Source organism: Artemia sp. Qi Xiang Cuo, unplaced genomic scaffold (assembly GCF_049724085.1).
Source record: "Artemia sp. Qi Xiang Cuo unplaced genomic scaffold, ASM4972408v1 HiC_scaffold_3070, whole genome shotgun sequence".
Classification (NCBI taxonomy): domain Eukaryota; kingdom Metazoa; phylum Arthropoda; class Branchiopoda; order Anostraca; family Artemiidae; genus Artemia; species Artemia sp. Qi Xiang Cuo.
In genome coordinates this window covers 49,553-67,940 of record NW_028300465.1, presented here as the reverse complement: position 1 = coordinate 67,940, position 18,388 = coordinate 49,553, and the positions used below count along the sequence as shown (strand labels likewise).

General features: G+C 30.9%; 1 protein-coding gene across 3 annotated transcripts in view; it reads right to left on the bottom strand.

The window, feature by feature from the left end:
* LOC148938630 (prefoldin subunit 2-like) overlaps window positions 1-18,388 on the bottom strand; it is a 77,466-nt gene that overhangs the window by 27,713 nt on the left and 31,365 nt on the right. For all 3 annotated transcript variants that reach the window (XM_089107653.1, XM_089107655.1, XM_089107654.1), the window contains exons 2-3: window positions 7,274-7,426; window positions 540-663 (exon numbers count right to left, since the gene is read on the bottom strand). In XM_089107653.1, the coding sequence (XP_088963779.1) occupies window positions 540-663; window positions 7,274-7,404 (255 nt within the window). In that variant the 5' untranslated portion in view covers window positions 7,405-7,426. The remainder of the gene's footprint in view (window positions 1-539; window positions 664-7,273; window positions 7,427-18,388) is intronic.

The window sequence follows — 18,388 nt, the reverse complement described above, 5'->3', positions numbered from 1 at the left end:
GGTATTGACGAGGGGCAAAACTCCCTCATATGCGTAATAACATCTGTTCGTTTTAAGTTTTAACAGTACTCCTTACTTTCAGTTTAAAAAAATTGTTGTTTTTCTTTATCTAATGTTTTGCTAAGAATGATGATGCACTCAAATTTTAAAGAAGTTACTGCATGACAGCACAAAAAAATAAACAGAACACAGGAATAGAAACACATTTATCGAAAAAAGGTTGTTAGCTCTAAAGAGCCAAATTCTAATTTTACAAGCGAAGAGAAATTCAAATACAAAAAAAAGTACAGTTCTCGCAAACTACATACATAGATCGGTTCCTCGATTTTCATGAGTGAATGAGTGCTAGTAAACTCGAGACAGTATCGAAAAAACGATAGAGACTAAAAATGAGCAGAAGGTGTGCAGCGAAACAAGATTGAATATGAGACACTAGATACACGCTTCAATAAAATGAAGATCAGCTAGGTCTTTGGCATTTCCAACCTGAACAAGATAACAAATGGTCAAACAAAAACATTTGAAAAGAAAAAACTTACTTGTTCTCTATTCACCACTAACGATGGCAATACTTCTCCAACATTCCGTTCAACCAGAACGCCTCCAATCATCCTAAAGCATTTACGACTTTTGTCTACTTCATTTAACGTTTCAATGACTAATCTGAGGAAGTAAATTATATTAATAAAAGTTCCTGACTGATATTTGTTTAACTTGAATCTAAAAAAAGCAATTGTTTTCTGTGATTATGCAAAATAGCTCTAAAAGCACGAGACTATTTTTTTTTATTGTATTTAAAGTTTAAATTACTAATTTGAGGGAACAGGTCTGCTAAAGATCATACCTGGATACAATGAAATTATGCAGGGAACGCTCTGCTAAGTAAATTTACTAATTTCGGCCAAGAGACAAATTTGGTATTCATTTACCCCCCCCCCCCCTTCGAAAATCTTAAGATGTCAGTCTATATTATGTTTCAGCCTGGAATTTATCTGTGTTAATACAGACTGTCTAAAGGGAAAGACAAAAAAGATGCAGGAAACATTTTTGGGTTTGCTCTTCTTTAAGCGTTATTCTTCTTCTTTTTGTTTCTTTTTAATCATGAATGGTAATGAAAATGAAAAGCTACCAAGAAACGAAACCAAAACAAAGAAATGAATCTAAAAATGACAAACGGGTCTATGACCAGTAAAACGAAACGAAGAGAACAAAAACCAAACGAATATTTCGCCCGTATAAAACAAGGCATGTTCAGCAAAGAAAAAAACAACAACATAAAAAACAACTAGAATCTAAAACTAAAATAATGTAAATACAAATTTATATAAATATATATACAAGTGACAAGTGACAAAATATATATATAGTCAGAAAACAATTCCGTCTAGGTATTGCCACTAAAAACTTACAGAAGAATAGCGAGGTATCTGGAAATTCGAAGATTTTTTGTTAACTAAAAAAAAAAACAATGCCCGTTTTTCCAAGTTGTAAGTACTATTATTAGGTTAATGTAGTGTTTCATTTAAGTTTTTTATGGTGATCGCTGATCAAAGGTTATGTTATTTGTCCTTTCATTTATGTTATTTTACTATGTTCATGGCCGTATATTTAACTTTAAAATACACATCTATCTAATATGAAGAATAATTGTACCAAACACATTTGTAGATATACAGTTCATTCCTCATGCTTTCTGTTTAGAAAAAAACCTTTGTTGCACAATCAACAGGTCACTAATAACAATCTAGAAGTTTATCTATACACGGAAAAACAGGAAAATAAAGGAATAGTAATTCATTGATTAGCTTTTCCGTTTTCCTGTAAAATTAGATTAGGTAGGAAAAGGTCTTTTGAACTAACTTATCTTCATTCCCTGATTGAATCTAAGCATCTCAGGCTGTCATATTAATAAACTTAAGAGTATGGAAAAATTAAATATTAGAAATTAAGGCCAGACAATATAGCAAATTAATTAGATTGCTGGCGTTACAAAAAGAAAGTGTATGAAACAGCTATGAAACGAAAAATTTTTCAGACTAATTAATGCAAGCAATTCTTTACTGTAGCAAAAAAAATGTTAAGAATAGTTAACACCTAGTTTAAAATGCAATCTGAAATAAATTGATCATCATAATATATAATAATAGTATGTAAGGAAGATACCATCAGAAAACAGCATAGTGGACAATTTCCAATAGTAATTGAAAAGAATCCTCTCCAAATTGTCATGTGCCCAATGTTACAAAAAGAAGCTTGAAGCATGAGCGAAAAAAACCATGAGCAATTACCCAAAGCTTTTCTGCAAAGGAGAATCTGCTTTCAAGTCTTTTCGCTTTGGAGTTTGAGTGCCTTTAATCCACAGTTTATATAATTATCCAGTAAGTTTACCGCAGATGATCTGGCTCTTCATTCTCGGTGCGAACAAAAAGCTCCTCCCACTTATTTGAGCACTTATTGTCCACTTATTGGTGAGCCGGCCAAGTGGTTTTGTCAGTACTTGTTCCGTAGGTGATTATTCTTTGTCTACCCGTGAAAAGTTCTAATGCCGCTTATGTTTATACGTTCTCCGGAGCACTCGCACCTTGGTCCGGGTTTTTATAATGGGTGAGATAGGGAAAGATCATACTGCTAATTATATAAACTGTGCTTTAACCCTACCTATCGTAGGTGGCCACGACTATAGGTTTCAAAGGGCAGAGATAAAAAATATCGAAGTTTTGCACGTTTTTTACAAATATCTCGGTTCTTGTAGGTTTCATGCTATTTGAATTAGTTAAAAAATATTGTGGTGGACTAAACTCTATAATTTTTTAATTTTTTTTTCGTATATTCAACCATTTTTAAGATAGAGGGTAGTGAGTGTGCGGTGTTTATCTACATAGAGTGCTATTCAACAGTAATACCGATTAAAAAATGCCGTATAAGATGTAAAAATTATTTATAAATGAGAAATAAAATCGAATCGAAAAAAAAAACATGACTGGAATCGCCATGGCGGAGAAACTTCTACACAAGACTTACCGGATACTTCTTTTTTTTCAGTGCTAGCTTGGCACTCGAACACGATAGAGTGGTGAAAATTCCCGTACTACTATGACTCAGACCTTTAACTATTTAGTCGTAAAATGAGCAACTAGCATTCTATTTTTAGTATTTTTCGAACCTAAGCAAGACCTAAGTATCCCATCCTTCCTGTCTGAGCAAATTCTCGTACATAGAACTGATTACTTTAATGTATACTCACGCACTTCTCAATTATTCACCCAAAAGTGAAAATTTGGTCACCACATCCTCTCCCCTTCCTGAAACTACGCTGGTCTTCTCTTAAAACTTTATCTACAGCATCTCTAAGCCAAAAAAGTATTATCATACAAAGTAATTTCCTTCCTACAGAGATCGAGACCAAGCAACTACACCAAGGCAGAAATATGGTCTTAAAATAAAAGGATTTAATGTACAGGTTATTGCAAAAGCGATAGGTTATATATCCTGGCTCAGGTGAAATGGATAGAGGGAGCAGAAATAGGAATACTAATAGGCTTCTACAATTTTGGAGTAACAATAATCTAGTTATAACCAATAAAATAATTAGTCATAAAATGGCCCACAAGATAATATGGTGTTCAAATGATGGTGGGACGGCCACCCCTATTATGTTCTTGTTAATTGTTGATGGATAAGGATCGATAAAGAACAGTAGGGCATAGACGAGTGATGTTATTGAGGGTAAAAGTAGACATTCTAGTAGCAGTGTCTAGTTTGTGGAAGGCATTAATACATTGGTGTTAAAAGTATGAAGGTTGTTTAAAACGAAAAATTTAGGAGGAGTAACTACCTTCTGGTAGTTATGACGTTGATAGGCTCCAGAATAAGAATTCGAGAGGAAAACACTTTAGGCCTGGTAAAAGAGAGATGGGGTTTCTACAAAATTTCCTCAGTGATAGACCTTAAAAAAGTAAAACCGAGTTTAAAATAGAATGCTAGTTGCTCATTTTACGACTAAAAAATTAAAGATCTCAGTCATAGTAGTATGGGAGTTTTGCCACCCTCAATGATGTTCCAGTAGCCAAACTATCAGTGGAGGAAAAAATGTTTAGGGCCGACGCTATTTTTAGGGGTTTCAGGCTATTTGTCAAAATTCCCATACATTTGTTTTCGAAATAACATGCTACAGTTAAGACTTATCGAGATATTAGTTACTATCTCTGAATCAGCTACAAATGGCCATTTTTCTCACTAGCCAGTTTTTGTTAGAACACATTTTTAAGTTTTGGTTACAATCGGTCGTGGTTCGTTTTTTACCAGGTTGCAGCTACTCATGATAAACAGAAAAGTTTGTACTACATAATAGGGGTCTATATCATTCCAAAGTATAAATTTTAACCTTGGGAAAGAATCTAAAAGTTTATAGATTTTCACGAAGATGTACTTCATTATTTTCTACCTAAAATGAAATTCGTATAAATGAGAATTTCATTTAAACGTAATTAAAGCAAAAATTATTAAATTTACTACTACTACTACTACTACCAAGAACTCACCATAGCACCAGGCCGCCTTTGGCCAACACAGCTACGCACGCTCCTCCTCCATCCCAATCTATTTGAAGCCTCTCTTTTTACACCCTCCCAGGAAGTTCCCATTTCATTTAAATCTTTCTTTATAACGACCTCCCACCCCAGACGAGGACGACCTACTTTCCGTTCAGCCCTACACGGTTGGCCGAAAAAGACAATCTTCGTCAATCTGTCATCCTTCATCCGTAGAACGTGCCCTAGCCATCTCAACCTTTGTTTCATTATAGCCCTTGAAGACGGGATTCAACCACATTTTTCGGACAGCCAACTGTTTGAAATACAGTCAGTCAGCTGGGTACCCAGAACAATCAGTAGGCAATTTCTCTGGCAAACATCTAGCAAATCTTCATTCGCTTTTCGGAGCGCCCATGCTTTAGAGCCATATTTCACCACTGTCATCATTATAGCTTCCAATATCCTAATCTTGGTTTGCAGACTTATCTTCCTATTCTTCCGAACTTATTTTAACTGTGAAAAAAAACCCTGAGCCTTGGCTATTCCACTTTCAACATCTTCACTGCTCACACAGTCTTTACTACTAATACTACCAAGGTAAGTGAAGCTGTCCACCTGTTCAATGTTTTCGTAACCCAACGTCACCTTTTCATCTTCACTTATTCCTAGCCTTAGTGACTTAGTCTTCTTAACATCAATTTACAAACCTATTCTAGGACCCTGAGGTCGCAAAACCTCTAAAAGTTTATTCATTTTGCTCACTTTCATCTAGGATGCTTAAATCATCAGTACAATCTAGGTCCAGGAGAGTCTTTCCTCTCCATTTGATTCCGTGTTCCCCCATTGCCTTTCCTGTGCTCCTTAGGACAAAGTCCATCAAAACGATCCATATTAATAGAGATAGAGCACAACCCTGCTTAACTACTAAATTAGTACGAAGCCAGCTACTAACCTCATATCCTAGCTTAACCGCAGCAGTGTTATAACTGCTAAAGCTCTTCTATCAACAGAATCAAAAACTCGTTTGTAATTTAAAAAAATGGGGGTCTAAGTTGTATGACAACTCAGGTACTTCTTGATTATCAACCCACGAGTAACAATGTGTTTATTAAATCCTCTGTCTTTTCTAAAACGGTACAGTTCTTCTCTCAAAACTTTGTCTACAGCATCTCTCAGTCTAAAAAGTATCATAATACTAAGTAATATGCTACCTACAGAGACCAGACTAATGCCTCGATAATTCAAATATAAAGTAATGCCTCGATCATTAAATATAATGCAATCATTATTAAAAATGAAAATTATTTATAATTATATATTTATAAATAGTTTATATATTTTATATGGCATCTTTTTGATCGGGATTACCACTTTATCTTAAATAATACTCTATATAGATAAAAACCACACACTCAGTGCCCTCTTTTTCAAAAATGGTTGAACGAACGAAAAATTTTTAAACAAAAACTGTAGAGAATTTAGTCTTCAAGAATATTTTCAATAAATACAAATAGCATAAAACCCATAGGAACCGAGATACTTGCAAAAAATCAATTTTTTTTACCGTTCTTTGAAATCCGTAGGCGCGGCCACCCTATAATAGGTAGGGTTGGAGACAGGTTTTAGGGGGTCAATATAATGGTTTATGCGAGATTATAACTGACTATTTCAAATTCCGAGGTTGTTACCCTATTTTAGCTGAAATGACTACACTAAGAATGTTTTGTCTAGTTGTGAGTTTTCATTGAAGCGGTTCATTGATTTAAAATTATTATTTCTTTATAATTTTCTTTTGACTTAAAGTTTACTTATTTCATAATCATTTTTCGATTGTGTTAAACCTGAAGAAAGCGTAAATTCAAGGTTGTGACTGTATTTAATGTAGGTTTATTTTTATTTATGTTTTGTTTGGCGTATTTTGAGGTGGCCCCAATAATTTATTTTCTTCTTAGAAAAAAGGGGATACAACACGGGCACCAATCCACAAAAATATTAGGGGGGACAGGGGGAGGGTGTTTTCCAAAATCTAGGCGGGGAATTTTTTTTTTTTAATGAAAATACAAGAAAGGTATTTTGCACTGGGAATACTAAAAAGAGGTATTTTCCTAAGTTTAGGAGGAGGGGGCAAAAAATCTGCAACTGGTACACAAACAGAATAAGTTTTTAGTTCCAAATTTTGCTGGTGGAATTCTTTTGACGAATTGAGGAGGGAAAGGATCCATTCCAAAAACCATATAGGTCCGTTGGTATGGTATAAACCAACCTGTTAGGGTATAAGCTGCAAACAATAGCTTTACAAAACGGCCCTGGCTGCTTCAGAAGTATCTTGACAAAGCAACTATGTTGTTACTCTGCAAGTATAACCTTTTGAACCCAACTTTTCCACCCCTACTGAGGAGATTGCAGTTATTATTCCTCAAGAGTTGAGTTGATAAGGATAACTTACAGCAATCACTAATTAATTTCTAACGAGCAGGAGCGTTTAGCGAAAACTTTATATGGCAAAAGATTGCCATGTGAAACGTAGTTTTGAAAAGATTAATCCCCAGAAACAGAAGTCGGTAGACTTCCTTAAGTAGAGTTTCAATCATACACAAGCTAAACTGATAATCACCTTAGATTAGAAGTGCATCATCAATCTTGCTGGCGCTAAAAACAAAACTTGCTAAGCATAAATAAAAAGTTAATACAGTTGGTTAGATGGCCTATTAAAAAGCTAGAGGACCAAAAGAAATAATTACTTGTGCTCAGTTAGATCCATCTCTAGCTCTTGTAATTTGTTGATTAAATTTCTTTGTGTTTGACGTAGTGCTTGAAAATGAGCCACAATTTCTTCATTCGACTTCTTCTCTTTCTTTGTCTTTTCAGCCATTTTGTTGGGAACTGTTTTATATCTGGAAGTGTAAATAAAGAGATGTAAGTACATAATTAAGCACAGTAAAATACGACGGTGCTAATAGTCAAACATAGAGGGGGAAAGGTGAGGTCCGTCTAGTGTTGTTAATGGTAAAATTGGTAACGGTATATTGGGTATTTTCATATTTTTCCATAATTTTTCGGACCCCCTAAAATTGGTAGTTTACCTATTTTATGCATTTTACTGATATTTTAAATATTTTACCGACATATTTTACGGCACCTTGTAATTATCATGGTGCATAACTACCCAAAGACTGAGAGAAACAGGTTTTAATATGATATTGTTATTGTGATTTTTAATGGAGACACAGCAGAGAGAAAAAATAATATAATTGTTAATTGCACTCATTAATTTCGTGGTGAAGTGTTTATGATTAAGTGATAAATTCGTATTCGACTAGCCCTTCTCTTACAGAATATCACCTTATTTACATTGGCTTATTCTCTTTGAACGAACAATTTACGTAATCTTTCCCCTAAACAATTAAAGGAAGCAATATTTTTTAGCCTGTGGGTCTGTAGCAATGCTACCCAGTCTAAAGGCTAGAACAGACGTAGCTTTTTCAGCGACGATTTGGTAAATCTGTGTCGATTTGCAAAGAAACGGCGCCGATTTGAGCTTGAAAAATTTTCTGGTTTTCGGAGCCGATTTGCAAAAACAGCGCTGAATTTCATTGGGATTATAAAAAAAAGTAATCCTCAATCGTTTCCTTCTCTTCAGCATGAAAATCAAAAGATCTGAATAATAATAATAGCTAAATATTTAATAATGAAAGAATTTAAGATTTAACTAAAATTTTTCAATGAAATATATATTTGAAAATAATATATATTTTAATAATAAAATAACTTAACAATAATAATAAAATAACTAAATAATTAGTTGAGATCAATCATACAGCTATTGATAAGCTGCAGTTGACAAATCCTTGTACATGATTTTTAGTTTTGAAAATCATAGGCGGCGCAATCGCGTAAAGTAAAGAACGATGTTGGCACAACGTGTTATTTATTTATTTAGACCAGGGCACTTCGTATCGAAGGAGTTGTCGTATAAACTTCAAGAGGGGCTCATTTGATTGGAAATTGGAGTGGCTTGTGCCCTTTTTAATAGTCTAAAGAGATTGGAAGGCAACTAACACCCCTTCCACACCCACCATTTCCCTAAACACATCCTAATAAATTTCTGAAATAGACATTTTGTTCAGTATAGGTTATTCTCAGGTAGTAATTATGTTTTTAAAGAGGAAAATCCCCCACAACCCTCTGCGTGGGAGTTTACAGTTATAGCCTTGGGGCATATAAGGTTGTTATAGAAAGCGTTGCCGTAAAAACTTCAAAAAAGGCTCATTCGATTGGAAATTCAAAGTACTAGTGCCCTTTTTAAAAGTTGAAAGTGATTGGAGGGCAACTAACCCCCCTCTCACGCCCACCTTTTCCCCTAACACATCCAATCAAAATTTTGAGATAGCTATTTTGTTCAACGTAGTTGAAAGTTCTGAAAATTAGGTCTTTGAGGATGACAACCCCCAGAGCCCTCAGGGCAAGGGTTATAAGTTATGGCCTGGGGGCATATAGGCTAAGGTCTTCATAGAAAGCGTTGTCGTAGAAACTTCAAAATGGGCTCATTCGATTGGAAATTGAAATGGCTAGTGCTATTTTTAATAGTCGAAAGTGATTGGAAGGCAACTAACACCCCTTCCATGCCCACTATTTCCCCAAAGACATTGAATCAAAATTTTTAGATAGCCATTTTGTTCAATCTAGTTAAAGTTTTGGAAATTATATCTTTGAGCAGGAAACTCCCCCACAGTCTTCAGGGCTATAAGTTATCTGGAGGCATATGAAGTTTTCATTGAAAGATTTCTCGTAGAAACATCAAAAAGGGATCATTTGATTAGAAACTCAAAGGGCTAGTGCTCTTTTTAATATTCGAAAGTGATTGGAGGGCAACTAACCCCCCTCTCACGCCCACCTTTTCCCCAACCACATCCAATCAAAATTTGAGATAGCAATTTTGTTCAACGTAGTTTAAAGTTTTGGAAATTCGGTCTTTAAGGGTGTCGACCCCCCCCCCCCCACAGCCCTCAGGGCAAGGGTTGTAAGTTAAGCCCTGGGGGAATAAAAGGTTTTTATAGAAAGCTTTGTCGTAGAAACTTCAAAAAGAGCTTATTCGATTGAAAATTGAAATGGCTAGGGACCTTTTTAAAGTTCTTTCGAAAGTTCTAGAAATTAGGTATTTGAGGATGAAAACCCACCCCCCACAGCCCTCGGGGCAAGGGTGGTAAGTTATAACCTGGGGGCATATGAAGTTTTTTTTTATAGAAAGCTTTGTTGTAGAAACTTCAAAAAGGGCTCATTCGATTGGAAATTCAAAGCGCTAGAGCCCTTTTTAATAGTCGAAAGTGATTGAAGAACAACTAACCCCCTCCCCCCATTTCCCCAAACATATCCCCAAACTCTCACGCCCCCCATTTCCCCAAACACATCCAATCAAAATTCTGAGATATTCGTTTTGTTCAACGTAGTTGGTAGTTCTGAAAATTAGGTATTTGAGGATGCCACCCCCCCCCCACACACAACCCTCAGAACAAGGGTTGTAAGTTTTACCCCGGGGCATATATGGTTTTTGTAGAAAGTTTTGTCGTAGAAACTTCAAAAAGGGCTCATTTAATTGGAAATTGAAAGGACTAGTGCCCTTTTTAATAGTCGAAAGTGAATGGAGAGTAATTAACCTCCCTCTCACGCCCACCATTTCCCCAAAAACATTCAATCAAAGTTTTGAGATAGCCATTTTGTTCACCGTAGTTGAAAGTTCTGGGAATTATGTATTTGAGGATGCCAAACCCCCGAGAGCCCCCAGGGAAAAGGTTTTAAGTTATGCCCTGGGGGCATATAAGGTGTTTATAGATAGCGTTGTCGTAAAAACTTCAAAAGGGGCTCATTCGATTAGAAATTGAGAAGGCTAGTGCTCTTTTAAGTAGAAAGTGATTGGAGGGCAACTAACCCCCCTCTCACGCAAACTATTTCCCCAAACACATCCAATCAAAATTTTCAGATAGCCATTTTGTTCAACGTAGTTGGAAGTTCAGGAAATTAGGTCTTTGAGGATGAAACTCCCCCCAGAGCCCTCAGAGCTAAGGTTTTAAGGTATGCACTGGGGGCACCCACCATTTCCCCAAGCAGATCTAATCAAAATTTTGAGATTGCCATTTTTTTCAACATAGTTGAAAGTTTTGAAATTAGGTCTTTGAAGATTACAACATCCCCCCCCACAGCCCTCCGGGTTGTAACTTATGCCCTGGGGGCATATAAGGTTTTTATAGAAAGTGTTGTTGTAGAAACTTCAAAAAGGGCTCATTCGATTGGAAATTGAAAGGGCTAGTACCCTTTTTAATAGTCGAAAATGATTTAAGGGCAACTAAACCCCCTCTCACACCTACCATTTGCCCAAACACATTCAATTAAAATTTTGAGATGGCCATTCTGTTTAACGTAGTTTAAAGTTCTAGAAATTGGGTCTTTGAGGATGACAACTCCCCACAATCCAAGGGTTTTAAGTTATGCCCTGGGGGCATATAAGGTTTTTATTATAGGAAATTGAGAGGGCTAGTTCCCTTATTAATAGTCAAAAGCGATCAGAGGGCAAATGCCCCCCCCTACCCATCATTTCCCCAAACACTTACGATCAACATTTTGATATAGCAATTTTGTTGAACGTAGTTGAAGGGCCCGGAAATTATGTTTTAGAGTACGACAACCCCCCAGAGCCCTCAGGGCTGAGGTTTTGAGTTACGCCCTGGGGTCATATAATGTCATATCAAAATTGTTGTCGTAAAAAATTAAAAATGGGTTCTTGCGAGTAGGAATTGAGAGGGTTAATGTCATTTTTAGTAGTCGAAAGCAAGCAGAAGGAGAATCGCCCCCTCCCACGCCCATCATTTCCCCAAATATTTCCGATCAACATTTTGATATGGCCATTTTATTCAAGGTAGTTGAAAGGTCTGGAAATTATGTCTTTGAGGATGACAACCCTCTCCCCCATAGCCCTCAGGACAAGGGTCGTGAGTTATACCTTTGGGGCATTTAACGTTTTTATAGAAAGTTTTGTCGTAGAAGCTTCAAAAAGGGCTCATTTGATTGGAAATTGAAAGGAGTAGTGCCTTTTTTATTAGGCGAAAGTGATCAGAGGGCAAATGCCTCCCTCCACGCCTACCATTTCCTCAAACATTTCCAATCAAAATTTCGATATAGCCATTTTGTTAAGCCTATTAGAAAAGTCTGGAAATTAAATCTTCGAGGATAATAAATCCCCCCAGCCCTCAGGGCAAGGATGTAAATTTGGCCCTGGGGACATACAAGGTTTTTATAGAAAATGTGGTCATCTAAACTTCAAAGGGTTGGATTGGTAATCAGACGCTCTAGGGCCCTTTCTAAGAATCAAAGTGATCAGAAGGCAGCTACCCTCTCCCCCTACACACACGTTATATTGTCCCGAAATGTGTCTAATAGGAATTTTGAGATAGCCATTCTATTCAAAATATCTTATAAAGTATAAATATCATATAACAAGGCTTTTGGGGTTGAAACAAACCCCAAAGACTAGGGACAAGGGTTGTAAGTGGTGCCCAGGGAGTGTTAAAGGTTTTAATGGAAGGGATTGTTGCTTTACTTCAGAAGAGGCTCAGTCTTTCTCCCTGAAAAAGACTATGTCAATATAAAACGAACAGAAATTAATCAAAAAACTTTTTGCACAAAATAAGTTCTTCAAAAAAAAAGAAATAAAGAACCCCGTTAAACCGAAAATGAACAAAAATAGAATCAAATAATCTACTAAGCATACGACTACCACAAATCAGTATTAATAATAGATGAAAGTCAAAACAAACAGAAATTAAAATAAGTCAAACTCAAAACAAGCAGAAATTAATTTAAGTAGGATTCTAAACCCTATGCTTTCTAAAAGCCAGAACATGATTTGTACTTTGCTGAAAAAAATTATTTTAAATATTTTAACTTTTATAACTTTAAGAAATCAAAAATTAATTAAGATTTTAAGGAATAAATATCAGCATTATGTACATTAAAATGACAAATATATATATATATATATATATATATATATATATATATATATATATATATATATATATATATATATATATATATATATATATATATATATATATATATATATATATATATATATATATACATATATATATATATATATATATACATATATATAGATATATATATATATATATATATATATATATATATATATATATATATATATATATATATATATATATATATATATGTATATATATATATATATATATATATATATATATATATATATATATATATATATATATATATATATATATATATATATATATATATATATATATATATATAAGTAGAAAGCTATCTTATACTCCGATCCCTCACCCCTGCTGCCACCTATAACTTTTTTACATAATTTATGCATGTTTTTATGTCTATTTGTTATCAGTGAGAATGAAAAAACAGGTTGTTCTTATTTTTATGGATGTTTTTTTGGACGGTTATGTGTGTTGGTCAATTTATTTGATGTTTTTCATGGATTTCAACATCAATTTATGTCTGTTTTATGGTTTTTGTCAGTGAGAATGAAAAAACAGGAATTTTCTCACTTTGATGGATGTTTTCTGGATTATTGAGTCTAATGGGGAACCGGGTCAATGACACTTCGTTCAAGATCAATTGATTTGTTGTTTGGCGAATGTTAAGAGTTTCCAGGAATTGGAAACAGTTAGATCACGTGTTTCCTTCTCAGCCAATCAGCGAGTCGGTTACATCCCCTTTCTCAGCCAATCAGCGAGTCGGTTACATCTCCTTCTAAGTCAATCAGGAGACCGGAAATATTAGAAAAAGAGGATTGCAGGTTAGGTTAATTTAGATTTTTAGTTTATTATTTTATTAGTTATTTAGTTTAGATTTTTAGTTTATTTTAAGTTTATTTATTACCTTTATTTTAGTTTAGTTTTAGTTAGTTTAGTTTTAGATTAGAGTTTTAGTTTAGCTAGAGTGTTACTTAAGAGTTTTAGTTAGAGTTTTAATTTAGTAGTTTAGTTCAGTTTTAGTTTAATTTTAGTTTAGTTTTAGATTAGTGTTTAGTTTAGTTTTAGTTACTTTAGTTTTATTTTAGAGTTTTAGTTTAGCTAGAGTTTTACTAAAGAGTTTTAGTTAGAGTTTTAATTCAGCAGTTTAGTTTAGTTCTAGTTTAGTTTAGATTTTTGGTTTAGTTTTATTTTAATGTTTAGTTTTATTTTAGAGTTTAGTTTATTTTAGGTTTATTTATTACGTTTAGTTTTATTTTATTTTTAGTTAGTTTAGTTTTAGATTAGAGTTTTATTTTAGCTAGAGTTTTACTTAAGACTTTTAGTTAGAGTTTTAATTTAGGAGTTTAGTTCAGTTATAGTTAGTTTAGTTAAGATTTTTAGTTTAGTTTTAGTTTAAAGTTTAGTTTTATTTTAGAGTTTTGGCTAGATTTTCAGTCTAGTTTAGTTTAGTTTTAGATTAGTGTTCAGTTTTAGTTTAGAATTTTAGTTAGTTTAGTAGTTTAGATTTTAGTTAGTTTAGTAGTTTAGATTTTTAGTTTTAGATTAGTGTTTAGTTTCTAGTTTAGAATTTTTAGTTAGTTTAATAGTTTAGATTTTAGTTAGTTTAGTAGTTTAGTTTTTTAGTTTAGTGTTAGTTAGTTTAGTTTTAGACTAGAATTTTAGTTTAGCAACAGTTTTGCTAAAGAGATTTAGTTAAGAGTTTTAATTTAGCAGTTTAGTTTAGTTTTAGTTTAGTTTAGTTTTTTAGTTTAGTTTTAGTTTAATGTTTAGTTCTATTTTAGAGTTTTAGTTAGATTTTCAGTTTAATTTAGTTCAGTTTTAGTTTAATGTTTAGTTTTATTTTAGAGTTTTAGTTATATTTTCAGTTTAATTTAGTTTCGTTTTAGATTAGTCTTTAGTTTTAGTTTAGAGTTTTATTTAAGAGTTTTAATTAGAGTTTTAATTTAGAAGTTTAGTTTAGTTTTAGTTTATTTTATTAGTTACTTAGTTTAGATTTTTAGTTTATTTTAAGTTTATTTATTACCTTTATTTTTAGTTTAGTTTTAGTTAATTTAGTTTTAGATTAGAGTTTTAGTTTAGCTAGAGTCTTACTAAAGAGTTTTAGTTAGAGTTTTAATTTAGCAGTTTAGTAGTTTTGATTTTTAGTTTAGTTTTAGTTTAATGTTTAGTTTTATTTTAGATTTTTAGTTTATTTTAAGTTTATTTATTACCTTTTTTTGTAGTTTAGATTTAGTTAGTTTAGTTTTAGATTAGAGTTTTAGTTTAGCTAGAGTTTTACTTAAGAGTTTTAGTTAGAGTTTTAATTTAGCAGTTTAGTTTAGTTTTAGTTTATTTTAATTTAGATTTTTAGTTTAGTTTTATTTTATTAGTTAGTTTTATTTTGGAGAATTAGTTTATTTTAAGTTTATTTATTACCTTTATTTTTAGTTCAGTTAGTTTAGTTTTAGATTAGAGTTTTAGTTTAGCTAGAGTTTTACTAAAGAGTTTTAGTTAGAGTTTTAATTTAGCAGTTTAGTTTAGTTTTAGTTTAGTGTAGTTTAGATTTTTAGTTTAGTTTTAGTTTAAAGTTTAGTTTTATTTCAGAGTTTTAGTTAGATTTTAAGTTTAATTTAGTTTTGTTTTAGGTTAGTGTTCAGTTTTAGTTTAGAATTTTAGTTAGTTTAGTAGTTTAGATTTTATTTAGTTTAGTAGTTTAGATTTTTAGTTTAGTTTTAGTTTAATGTTTAGTTTTCTTTTAGAGTTTTAGTTAGATTTTCAGTTTAATTTATTTTAGTTTTAGATTAGTGTTTAGTTTTTAGTTTAGAATTTTTAGTTAGTTTAGTAGTTTAGATTTTAGTTAGTTTAGTAGTTTAGTTTTTTAGTTTAGTGTTAGTTAGTTTAGTTTTAGATTAGTTTTAGTTTAGAGTTTTGCTAAAGAGTTTTAGTTAGAGTTTTAATTTAGCAGTTTAGTTTAGGTTTAGTTTAGTTTTTTAGTTTAGTTTTATTTTAGAGTTTTAGTTAGATTTTCAGCTTAATTTAGTTTATTTTTAGATTAGTGTTTAGTTTTAGTTTAATGTTTAGCTTTATTTTAGAGTTTTAGTTAGATTTTCAGTTTAATTTAGTTTCGTTTTAGATTAGTGTTTAGTTTTAGTTTAGAATTTTTAGTTAGTTTAGTAGTTTATATTTTAGTTAGTTTAGTAGTTTAGTTTTTTTAGTTTAGTTTTAGTTTAGAGTTTTAGAATAGCTAGAGTTTTACATAAGAGTTTTAGTTAGAGTTTTAATTTAGTAGCTTAGTTTGGTTTTAGTTTAGTATAGTTTTAGATTAATGTTTAGTTTTAGTTTAGAGTTTTAGTTAGTTTAGTAGTTAAGAGTTTTAGTTAGAGTTATAGTTTAGGTTTTTAGTTAGTTTATTAGTTTAGAGTTAAGAATTTTTAGTTAGTTTAGTAGTTTAGATTTTTAGTTAGTTTAGATTTTTACTTAGTTTAGTGTTTAGTTTAGTTTAGTAGTTTAGAGTTTAGTTTTAGTTAGTTAGACAGTTTAAATTTTTAGTTAGTTTAGTAGTTTAGTTTAGTTTTAGTTTTAGTTAGATTTTCACTTTAATTTAGTTTAGTTTTAGATTAGTGTTTAGTTTTAGTTTAGAATTTTAGTTAGTTTAGTAGTTTAGATTTTAGTTAGAGTTTTAGTTTAGTTTTATAGTTTATATTTTTTTAGTTTTAGTTCAGTTTTAGTTTATAGTTTTTAGCTACAGTTTAGTTTTAGTTTAGTAGTTAAGTTTGGTTTTAGTTTAACGTTTAGTTTTCTTTTAGAGTTTTAGTTGAATTTTCAGTTTAATTTAGTTTAGTTTTAGATTAGTGTTTAGTTTTAGTTTAGAATTCTTAGTTAGTTTAGTAGTTTAGATTTTAGTTAGTGTAGTAGTTTAGTTTTAGTTTAGAGTTTTATTTAAGAGTTTTAATTAGAGTTTTAATTTAGTTAGAGTTTAGTTTAGTTAGTTTTTAGTTTATTTTATTAGTTACTTAGTTTAGATTTTTAGTTTATTTTAAGTTTATTTATTACCTTTATTTTTAGTTTAGTTTTAGTTAGTTTAGTTTTAGTTTAGAGTTTTAGTTTAGCTAGAGTTTTACTAAAGAGTTTTAGTTAGAGTTTTAATTTAGCAGTTTAGTTTAGTTTAGATTTTTAGTTTAGTTTTAGTTTATTTTATTAGTTACTTAGTTTAGATTTTTAGTTTATTTTAAGTTTATTTATTACCTTTATTTTTAGTTTAGTTTTAGTTAGTTTAGTTTTAGATTAGAGTTTTAGTTTAGCTAGAGTTTTAGTTAGAGTTTTAATTTAGGAGTTTAGTTCAGTTTTAGTTTAGTTAAGATTTTTAATTTAGTTTTAGTTTAAAGTTTAGTTCTATTTTGAAGTTTTAGTTAGATTTTCAGTTTAGTTTAGTTTTGTTTTAGTTTAATGTTCAGTTTTATTTTAGAATTTTAGTTAGTTTAGTAGTTTAGATTTTAGTTAGTTTAGTAGTTTAGATTTTTAGTTTAGTTTAGTAGTTTAGATTTTAGTTAGTTTAGTAGTTTAGTTTTAGTTAGTTTAGTTTTAGATTAGAGTTTTAGTTTAGCTACAGTTTTGCTAAAGAGTTTTAGTTAGAGTTTTAATTTAGCAGTTTAGTTTAGTTTTAGTTTAGTTTTTTAGCTTAGTTTTAGTTTAATGTGTAGTTTCATTTTAGAGTTTTAGTTAGATTTTCAGCTTAATTTAGTTTATTTTTAGATTAGTGTTTAGTTTTAGTTTAATGTTTAGCTTTATTTTAGAGTTTTAGTTAGATTTTCAGTTTAATTTAGTTTAGTTTTAGATTAGTCTTTAGTTTTAGTTTAGAATTTTTAGTTAGTTTAGTAGTTTAGATTTTAGTTAGTTTAGTAGTTTAGTTTTTTAGTTTAGCTTTAGTTTAGAGTTTTAATTTAGCTAGAGTTTTATTTAAGAGTTTTAATTAGAGTTTTAATTTAGAAGTTTAGTTTAGTTTTAGTTAGTGTGTAGTTTTAGTTTAGAGTTTTAGTTAATTTTGTAGTTTAGATTTTTAGTTTATTTTAAGTTTATTAGAGTTTTAATTTAGAAGTTTAGTTTAGTTTTACTTTAGTATAGTTTAGTTTAGATTTTTAGTTTATTATTTTATTAGTTATTTAGTTTAGATTTTTAGTTTATTTTAAGTTTATTTATTACCTTTATTTTTAGTTTAGTTTTAGATTAGAAATTTAGTTTAGTTGTAGTTCATTGTAATTGTTTTTAGTTTTAGTTTAGTGTTATAATTTATATTTTGTTTAGTTTAATTCAGTTTAGCTAGAGTTTAGTTTTAGTTTAGTAGTTAAGTTTAGTTTTAGTTTAACGTTTAGTTTTATTTTAGAGCTTTAGTTGGATTTTCAGTTTAATTCAGTTTAGCTAGAGTTTAGTTATAGTTTAGTTTTTAGTTTTAGTTTAACGTTTAGTTTTATTTTAGAGTTTTAGTTAGATTTTCAGTTTAATTTAGTTTAGTTTTGGATTAGTGTTTGGTTTTAGTTTAGAATTTTTAGTTAGTTTAGATTTTAGTTAGTTTAGTAGTTTAGTTTTGATTAGTTTAGTAGTTTAGTTTTTTAGTTTAGTTTTAGTTTAGCTAGAGTTTTAGTTAAGAGTTTTAGTTAGAGTTTTAATTTAGTAGCTTAGTTTGGTTTTAGTTTAGTTTAGTTTTATATTAATGTTTAGTTTTAGTTTAGAGTTTTAGTTAGTTTAGTAGTTAAGAGTTTTAGTTAGAGTTATAGTTTAGATTTTTAGTTAGTTTAGTAGTTTAGAGTTTAGTTTTAGTTAGTTAGACAGTTTAAATTTTTAGTTAGTTTA